Raw genomic sequence first — 10,427 nt, 5'->3', positions numbered from 1 at the left:
TTTTCCTCTAAATGTCCGGCTCCCTTGGCACAGTTCCTATAACAGGAGGAGGGGAATATAGGGAGGAGCAAGTTCACACCCATTCAAAGTCTTATAGTGTGCCCATGTCTCCTGCGGATCCCGTCTATACCCCATGGTTCTTGAAGCATCCCCAGCATCCTCTATGGACTAAAAGAAAAGGATTCACCGGTAGGGATTAAAATCCTATTTTCTTCCATTGGGTGTGCTGTCTCCTCCCCTCTATGCCCCCTCCCACATGCAGTTTTAGAAAAAAGTGCCCTCAGGATAGGATGCACACACTGCTAACTCCAGACTTGGAGACCACTTTAGGGAGGTAACCCGGCCTTGTCTGTAGAACCTCCCTATCAGGATGGAAAATGAAGAAAGGAAGAGAGCAGGAAAGAGCTCCTAAGTGTGATACCTTCCTGGAAGATGCAATAGCCAACAAAAAAGACCACCTTTGCTGTTAACCATTTAAGATCAACGGACTCTAAAGGTTCAAAAGGAGGCTCCTTGAGAGCATCCAGTACTATAGACAGATCCCATGGGGGAAAAGGAGGAACATACATAGGTTGCACACGAATTACCGCCTGAAGGAATGTACTGTATGCACGTCTGACATTGGAGCAATTCTGCACTGAAAACAAATTGACAATACCGAAATGTGTACTTTAAAGAAAGGACAGTATTCTAGATACTTAAAAAATGGTAGCATCAATGCTTGGAAGCGCACATGTGAAATAGGTATGCCACATCATATAGTATATTTGTGCTGATGCAGGTTTGCGAGCCTTAAGCATTGCCTGAATCACAGTGTTTGAGAATCCTTTTGCTCTTAGGATTGATTTATTCAAGCGCCACGCCGTCAAAGACATACGTGCTAGCTGTGGATGGAGACAGTCCTTGAGAGAGTAGGTCCTGTCGCTAAAGAAGTAGATGCGCCGTCTGGGCCACGCTGGGGCTATCAGAATGAGATTTCATCCTTTGAATTTCTGAAGAACCCGAGGTATTAGGGATATCGGGAGAAATACATATGGAAACAAAATGTCCACTGGACTGACAATGCATCCACGCATGCAGCTTGTGGATCTTTGGACCAGGACCTGAATATCGGAACTTTTTAGTTGTGGCAAGAGGCCATGAGGTCCATGTCCTGTAGGCCCCATCTGTACACTAGGAGTTGGAAAACCTCTGGATGAAGAGCCAATTCTCTGGCGTGAACATCCTGGCGACTGAGGAAGCCCGCTTCCCAATTGAGTACACCGGGAATCAATACTGCTGATATAACTGGTAGCTAATGCTTGGCCCACCTGAGGATTTTGGTCACTTTTTGTATTACCATTCTGCTGCAAGTGCCGCCCTGGTGATTTATATATGCCACTGTTGTGGCGTTGTCGGACTGCACTTGAACAGGTCTGCCTTGAAGAACTTTGCGCGCTAGCTTCAACATGCATTGTACACTACCCTTAGTTTCAGTACGTTGATAGGTAAGTGGGACTCTGTCAGGCTTCATCGACCCTGACACGACTGATGTTCAGTTACAGCTCTCCATCCTCAAAGACTGGCATCTGTTGTGAGAAGCACCTAGTTGGATACCCAAAAGGGACAACCTCTCACTAGATGATGGTTATGAAGCCACCAGGTTAATGAAAGACGAACCTCTGGAGTCAGAGTTATGATCTGTGATTTGATGTGGTTGACCATTCCACTTGGCAAGAATGAGCCTCTGTAGAGGGCAAGAGTGAAATTGTGCAAACTCGACCATGTCGACCGTTGACACCATAAGAATAAAACTTGCATTGCCGCATGGACCGATACTCTGCAGCGAAGTAACAGTTGGATTTTGTTCCTCAGTTTCACCGGTCTGTCTGATGACAGAAACATTTGCTGATTGTGAGAATCCAAAGGCGCCCCCAGGTGCAACATTCTCTGGGATGGTGTAAGGGAGGACTTTTTCCAATTGATTATCTACCAGTGACGCTGCAGGAAATCCACTGTAAGTCTTAGATAGCTGAGAAGAACCTCGTGTGAGTTCGCCAAGGTTAGTAGGTCATCTAGATATGGTAGAATTCTGACTCCCTGTCTCCGAAGGTATGCTGCCATGGCAGCCATCACTTTGGTTAATATCCTTGGTGGTGTGGCTAGGCCAAACGGTAGTGCCTGTAACTGATAATGTTGATTGCATATAGTAAATCATAGGTATTGCTGATGAGACAGTGCAATAGGAATATGTAGATATGTATCCTATCTAGCGACACCATAAAGTCCCCAGGTTCCATAGCCAAGACTATGGATCGCAGAGTTTCCACGCGAAACATGGCCACTTTCACAAACCTATTTAGAGACTTTAGATTGAGAATTGGTCGATATAACCCGTTGGGTTTTGGTACCAAGAACAGGGATGAATAGTAGCAATTTCCCCTTTGAGAATGAGGAACAGGAGCTATTACCCCTGATTGTAGAAGTGAATGGACCAGGGGCCTAATTCAGACCTAATTGCAGCAGCAAATTTAATAGCAGATGGGCAAATCCATGTGCACTGCAGGGAGGGGAGCAGAGGGGGTGGAGGGGGGGTGCAGATATAACGTGCAGAGAGAGTTAGATTTGGGTGGGGTGTGTTCAAACTGAAATCTAAATTGCAGTGTAACAATAAAGCAGTCAGTATAACTAAATCTAACTCTCTCTGCCCATTTACTCACGCCCGAACGAAGATTTTTCATCGTTGAAGTGATCGTAGTGTGATTGACAGGAAGTGGGTGTTTCTGGGCGGAAACTGGCCGTTTTCTGGGAGTGTGCGGAAAAACGCAGGCGTGCCAGGGAAAAACGCGGGAGTGTCTGGAGAAACGGGGGAGTGGCTGGCCGAACGCTGGGCGTGTGTGTGACGTCAAACCAGGAACGAATCTGACTGAACTGATCGCTATTTGTGAGTAAGTCTCGAGCTTCTCAGAAACTGCTAAGAATTTTCTATTCGCAATTCTGCTAAGCTAAGATACACTCCCAGAGGGCGGCGGCTTAGCGTGTGCAATGCTGCTAAAAGCAGCTAGCGAGCAAACAACTCAGAATCACCCCCAATGTAACAAAATGATACAGATGATACGCCTTGAATGTACTGACGTTGCGACACTTTAGCTGCCAGTATGCCAGCATCCGATAATTAGAGACATGCGGCAGGCACTTTTTGTGGGTTTTTTTTTTGGTTCTAGTTCCATGCTCGTGTTTTGGATCTGGATTGGTTTTGCCAAAATCACCCTTTTGTGTTTTGGATCTGGATGATTTTTGAAAAAAAACAAAAACCCAGCTAAAATCACAGAATTTTGGGGTAATTTTGATCCTATGGTATTCATAACCTCAGTAACATTAATTTCCACTCATTTCCCAGTCTATTCTGAACACCTCACAATTTTATTTTTAGGCCAAAAGGTTGCACCAAAGTGGCTGTATGACTAAGCTAAGCACAAGTGTGTGGCACAAACACCTGACCCATCTTGGAGTGGCACTGCAGTGGCAGACAGGATGGCACTATTCAAAAACTAGGCCCCAAACAGAACATCATGCAAAGAAGAAGAAAGAGGTGCAATGAGGTATCTGTATGACTAAGCTTAGCAACTCATGTTTGTGGCACAAACACCTAGCCCATCTAGGAGTGGCAATGCAGTGGCAGACAGGATGGCACAAAAAAAAACAAACAAAAAACAGCACATCATGCAAAGAAGTAAAAGAGGTGCAATGAGGTAGCAGCACAAACACCTGGCCCATCTAGGGTTGGCACTGCAGTCCTACTGCGCTAATGGCGGATACCGGACAAACATCTAACACCAACATAGCTGTCAAGGCCTCAGTTATCCGCTTTGCAACAGGATCACTGCTGTCTGTTTCATCTTCCTCGCAAAGGACTGTTGGACAGTCATTTGCTTAGTTGAAGTAGTACAAGTGGTCTTCCGACTTCCCCTCTGGGATGACGATCGACTCCCAGCAGCAACAACGGCAGCAGCAGCAGTAGAAGGAAGTGGTTCTTGATCTTTCCCTATTTTATCCTCCAAATTTTTGTTCTCCATTATTTCTCTGGAGTTATATAACAAAATGCAGCACAAGAGAGCGTACCTCTACACCACACAGGACAAACCCTGCAAATTTTATTTGGATAAATATTAATAACCCCTTTTTTGGAGTAAATAATATACAGCACAGGACAGCACCACTGAACTTATATGGCAGCACCACTGGACTGGATTTATACGGCACTACCACTTAACATATACGACAGTATCACTGGAATTAAATGGCAGTATCACTGGACTGGATTTATACGGCAGTACCACTGGACATATACGGCAGTTTCACTGGAATTATATGGCAGTATCACTGGATGTGATGGTGCACCTGTTTTTTTGCAGGCACCAACTAAAAACGGATTGCCTTGGCCTGGAGGCGGGGTTATGGGGGAGAGGAGCCGGGCATTCTGGGATACGCTGAAAGCTTTACTGTTGGTGCCCGGACTCCATCCACCACCTACAATCCAGATGTTCCCTGTGGACACCCTATGAACCGTGCAGAAGAAGTAAACAATAGAGATGAGCGCCTGAAATTTTTCGGGTTTTGTGTTTTGGTTTTGGGTTCGGTTCCGCGGCCGTGTTTTGGGTTCGACCGCGTTTTGGCAAAACCTCACCGAATTTTTTCTGTCGGATTCGGGTGTGTTTTGGATTCGGGTGTTTTTTTCAAAAAACACTAAAAAACAGCTTAAATCATAGAATTTGGGGGTCATTTTGATCCCAAAGTATTATTAACCTCAAAAACCATAATTTACACTCATTTTCAGTCTATTCTGAATACCTCACACCTCACAATATTATTTTTAGTCCTAAAATTTGCACCGAGGTCGCTGTGTGAGTAAGATAAGCGACCCTAGTGGCCGACACAAACACCGGGCCCATCTAGGAGTGGCACTGCAGTGTCACGCAGGATGGCCCTTCCAAAAAACCCTCCCCAAACAGCACATGACGCAAAGAAAAAAAGAGGCGCAATGAGGTAGCTGTGCGAGTAAGATTAGCGACCCTAGTGGCCGACACAAACACCGGGCCCATCTAGGAGTGGCACTGCAGTGTCACGCAGGATGGCCCTTCCAAAAAACCCTCCCCAAACAGCACATGACGCAAAGAAAAAAAGAGGCGCAATGAGGTAGCTGTGTGAGTAAGATTAGCGACCGTAGTGGCCGACACAAACACCGGGCCCATTTAGGAGTGGCACTGCAGTGTCACGTAGGATGTCCCTTCCAAAAAACCCTCCCCAAACAGCACATGACGCAAAGAAAAAGAGATAGTATACTCGTAACTAGTATGTATGTATAAAGAAAGAAAAAAAAACCACGGTTAGGTGGTATATACAATTATGGACGGGCTGCCGAGTGCCGACACAGAGGTAGCCACAGCCGTGAACTACCGCACTGTACTGTGTCTGCTGCTAATATAGACTGGTTGATAAAGAGATAGTATACTCGTAACTAGTATGTATGTATAAAGAAAGAAAAAAAAACCACGGTTAGGTGGTATATACAATTATGGACGGGCTGCCGAGTGCCGACACAGAGGTAGCCACAGCCGTGAACTACCGCACTGTACTGTGTCTGCTGCTAATATAGACTGGTTGATAAAGAGATAGTATACTCGTAACTAGTATGTATGTATAAAGAAAGAAAAAAAAACCACGGTTAGGTGGTATATACAATTATGGACGGGCTGCCGAGTGCCGACACAGAGGTAGCCACAGCCGTGAACTACCGCACTGTACTGTGTCTGCTGCTAATATATAGACTGGTTGATAAAGAGATAGTATACTCGTAACTAGTATGTATGTATAAAGAAAGAAAAAAAAACCACGGTTAGGTGGTATATACAATTATGGACGGGCTGCCGAGTGCCGACACAGAGGTAGCCACAGCCGTGAACTACCGCACTGTACTGTGTCTGCTGCTAATATATAGACTGGTTGATAAAGAGATAGTATACTCGTAACTAGTATGTATGTATAAAGAAAGAAAAAAAAACCACGGTTAGGTGGTATATACAATTATGGACGGGCTGCCGAGTGCCGACACAGAGGTAGCCACAGCCGTGAACTACCGCACTGTACTGTGTCTGCTGCTAATATAGACTGGTTGATAAAGAGATAGTATACTACTAATATTATATACTGGTGGTCAGGTCACTGGTCACTAGTCACACTGGCAGTGGCACTCCTGCAGCAAAAGTGTGCACTGTTTAATTTTAATATAATATTATGTACTCCTGGCTCCTGCTATAACCTATAACTGGCACTGCAGTAGTGCTCCCCAGTCTCCCCCACAATTATAAGCTGTGTGAGCTGAGCAGTCAGACAGATATATAATATATATATAGATGATGCAGCACACTGGCCTGAGCCTGAGCAGTGCACACAGATATGGTATGTGACTGACTGAGTCACTGTGTGTATCGCTTTTTTTCAGGCAGAGAACGGATATATTAAATAAACTGCACTGTGTGTCTGGTGGTCACTCACTATATAATATATTATGTACTCCTGGCTCCTGCTATAACCTATAACTGGCACTGCAGTAGTGCTCCCCAGTCTCCCCCACAATTATAAGCTGTGTGAGCTGAGCAGTCAGACATATATATAATATTATATATAGATAATAGATGATGCAGCACACTGGCCTGAGCCTGAGCAGTGCACACAGATATGGTATGTGACTGAGTCACTGTGTGCTGTGTATCGCTTTTTTCAGGCAGAGAACGGATTATAAATAAAAGTGGTGGTCACTGGTCACTATCAGCAAAACTCTGCACTGTACACTACTGAGTACTCCTAATGCTCCCCAAAATTAGTAAATCAAGTGTCTCTCTAATCTATTCTAATTCTAAACGGAGAGGACGCCAGCCACGTCCTCTCCCTATCAATCTCAATGCACGTGTGAAAATGGCGGCGACGCGCGGCTCCTTATATAGAATCCGAGTCTCGCGATAGAATCCGAGCCTCGCGAGAATCCGACAGCGTCATGATGACGTTCGGGCGCGCTCGGGTTAACCGAGCAAGGCGGGAAGATCCGAGTCGCTCGGACCCGTGAAAAAAAACATGAAGTTCTGGCGGGTTCGGATTCAGAGAAACCGAACCCGCTCATTTCTAGTAAACAATAGCTCACAGATAGTTCTTATTGGGTGTGGATTATTAGATCTACAGGGTTAAAAGGTCTACACAGAATAGGTAGACATTAGACAAGGTCAACAGGGTCAAAAGGTCGACAATTTGTTTTTTGGGTGTTTTGTAACTTTTCTGCCACAAACAAGCCCTGTTAGTGTACTGCTTTGCTCACTATGCTTCGGGCACAGGTTTCTATTTCCAATCATAGTACACGTGGATGGTAAAGTATGAAAAAGTTGAAAAAATGGGAAATAAAAGTGTAAAAAACTTGTTTCGACCATGTGTGTAGACGTTTTGAACTGTAATGCATGTCCTCATTTAATGATAGACCTAATGAGGGGTATTCAATTGTTTGAAAAGTCAGTTGGGTGTCTATTTTCCTATCTGATAGACAGGAAAAAACAAGACAACCAACTTTTCAAACAATTGAATTCCCCCCCATTGACTGTAGACCTTTTTAGTGTAGATCTATAGACCGGATACCATTCTTATTGTATACCAACAATCTTTTTTTGCTGCAGACTGTATATAAAAGTGCCAGTAGTTTCATATAATTGGAGCTATTTTAGTCCCACACGTATTAACTTTTTTCTTTGGAGTTTACTAAGTGAGGTAAAGGGAAAATGCAGTCAGGTGCCGTATATGGAAAAACAAGGCCGTTTACTTTTCAATAAAGTTTTTAATGTGCAAGAATATAAATGATCTTAAATTGTTTAATGGATTAGTATACCATCTTCTGCACAATTAACTTTGTAAGGTCTTAACTCATTTAAATTTACAAAACTACAAGAACATATTTACTGCTTTACAATCATTAAATTAGCTATAATGTTAATTTACTATTCCAAATAAGACAACTAGATAATTACCAGAGCAATATGTTTCATATATTAGTCCCCTCCCGAACCACAATTCCAGCCTTCATTTAATTTATAAAACAAGTACTTTTTTATATATATATAAAAAATTTCCCCTTCATCATGAACAAAACATTTTTCATACACTTGCATATGAGCAACAAAACTATTTGGCAACACAGGAACATTTGTAATGCCTTAAATTAAATGTATAAAATCAAGTATTTTTTTTTTCTTTTTTTATGTTAAACTTTCAGCAAATATACGTTATTTATCCTTCACAAAACAAGAACATGAAGTTACACAGGACCAAATCTCTTGTTCCCATCCCTGATGCGGTATAATTTGGTCTGACACACAGCTTACTCCTTGTTCGACATTAAAGTACCGCAAAGATGTGCAAATTTGGCTTGTTTCTTGTTTAAATATCTTAGTGGCTTGTTAAAGTTTGAGTGAGCAAGTTTAGAATGTCTCCAATCGTTGGAAATCCACACTGATTTGGAGAAAGATTAAAGTGAGCTGGTCTTAAATTGCAATGATCGAGAACTCAGGGGCTTCTATATTTGTAGTCCACAAAGAACATGCTTTGATTTACAGTCCAAACATGATGCGAGTATGAAACTAAGGTTTAGGAAAGAACATCAGTATCTATTAACCATTAGATTTTATACCATTACAACTGATGATTCTTTTGTGTGCTTATTACTGATTTTTAATAAAGATTTAAACTATAAGAAAAAAAAAATGGGCAACAGCAAGGGAATTTTTTTTCTATGATCGCTTTGCAGAACCTCAAAAGTAATTTAATGTAGTTCTGATTTAAAAAAATAAATAAATGGTGCTAAAAGTATGTAATAGCCCAAGCAAATGTAGATGAAGCAGTCTATTTAGTATCGTAGGTTAAGACTTTGATATAAATAAAATGCACCCATCTAGCTTACTTGAGTTTACATTTCAGTAAATGCAGATCTAAGAACTAGCCTGTCTCTGTTGTCCTAACCTTTAGCTCTGTGACTCCCGGCTTTTCCTGTGTAACGCATGAGACATCAGATATGCTACGGACTGGGGACTTGCCTTCCCACCAGTAGCGATAAAACAAAATCGAAGCGAACGTCTACAAAATGTGTGCTTGACTAGGACAAGGATGGGGAATATACAAGAATTGCATTCTACCTGTTAAGGCGAAGGGATGTGTTATTGGGATCAATGGCTGGGCGGTTTTGTCTGCATGGAATACTGCATTGAGTTTATCAAATTAGCAAAATGTCACACACTACAAGCTAAAGTTAGGCACGTTACATTGTTAATTTCTAGAAAGCCATTCAAAATGTGCAAATTTGTTTTTCACCTCCCAACAAATTGTTTTGGTTTTTATTGCCTTTACTTTTTTTAAATGTTTTAATCCAAATCTTCCATATCTACTCTTAGTAATTCCAGTGTAATTCCTTTGCTTACGTTTGCGGCCAATGCAAATTTTGTATGTAACCAATAGATACACAGCTCTTTTAAATACTCAGATTTACAAATAGAGAAAGCCACCAGTCCAGATTCTGCCAGTTCCTTCACTTTCTCTTTCTTATCGGTTTCCAAGGACTGCAGCATGTGGCATCTAATGCACTAATGGAAGCGGCTTGCTTACATGATTGCCTGAATAAACAGTTCTTCCACACGGGCGCCCTCAGGTGGAATTTACATACACTGTAGACCCTTCAGGAGGCAGGCACAAAAAGTGAATCCCTTGTTCAGCCGGAGAACCATCTCTTGATGTAGAGAGCAGCTACTACCCAGGGAGAGGTCCATTATGAACATCTCCATTGTAGATGATTTTCAGCAGCAAATCCTGTAGTGCTGGCCCATACTAAGAACCTGGCATCAGTTTTCCAGCCTCGCATGCATATACTGTAGTTAAGAATACAATTTTGGGATCAATCACATTGTTTGTCCATTTCCGCTGCAGTCCTTCATACGGTTTCTTCCGTTGAGATCAACAAAGGGTTAATATATTCAAAGCCTTCAAATTCCGATTGGTCTATTCGTTTTATTACGTCTCTGCACAAAAAAATAATAATCTTATTTAACAATTCATGTATAAATGCAACATAATTGCACCATTATAAATATACATAAGCATAATTACATTTCTCTATAACAATCTACATAGCTTATATCACAGGTTCTCAAACTTGGTCCTCAGGACCCCACACGGTGCATGTTTTGCAGGTCTCCTCACAGAATCACAAGTGAAATAAATTACTCCACCTGTGGACCTTTTCAAATGTGTCAGTGAGTAATTAATACACCTGTGCACTTGCTGGGTTACCTGCAAAACATGCACTGTGTGGGGTCCTGAGGACCGAGTTTGAGAACCACTGGCTTATATTATGCTCATGTTCC

The 10,427-nt window shown here is 42.4% G+C and overlaps 1 protein-coding gene across 7 annotated transcripts in view; it reads right to left on the bottom strand.

The window, feature by feature from the left end:
- Positions 1-7,835: 7,835 nt before the first annotated feature.
- PRKCZ (protein kinase C zeta) overlaps positions 7,836-10,427 on the bottom strand; it is a 646,661-nt gene continuing 644,069 nt past the window's right edge. For all 7 annotated transcript variants that reach the window (XM_063943062.1, XM_063943064.1, XM_063943065.1 and 4 more), the window contains one exon: positions 7,836-10,082. In XM_063943062.1, coding sequence (XP_063799132.1) covers positions 9,995-10,082 — 88 coding nt within the window. In that variant the 3' untranslated portion in view covers positions 7,836-9,994. The remainder of the gene's footprint in view (positions 10,083-10,427) is intronic.

This window comes from Pseudophryne corroboree, chromosome 10 (assembly GCF_028390025.1).
Source record: "Pseudophryne corroboree isolate aPseCor3 chromosome 10, aPseCor3.hap2, whole genome shotgun sequence".
Lineage (NCBI taxonomy): Eukaryota > Metazoa > Chordata > Amphibia > Anura > Myobatrachidae > Pseudophryne > Pseudophryne corroboree.
This window is presented reverse-complemented; position numbering and strand designations above follow the sequence as displayed.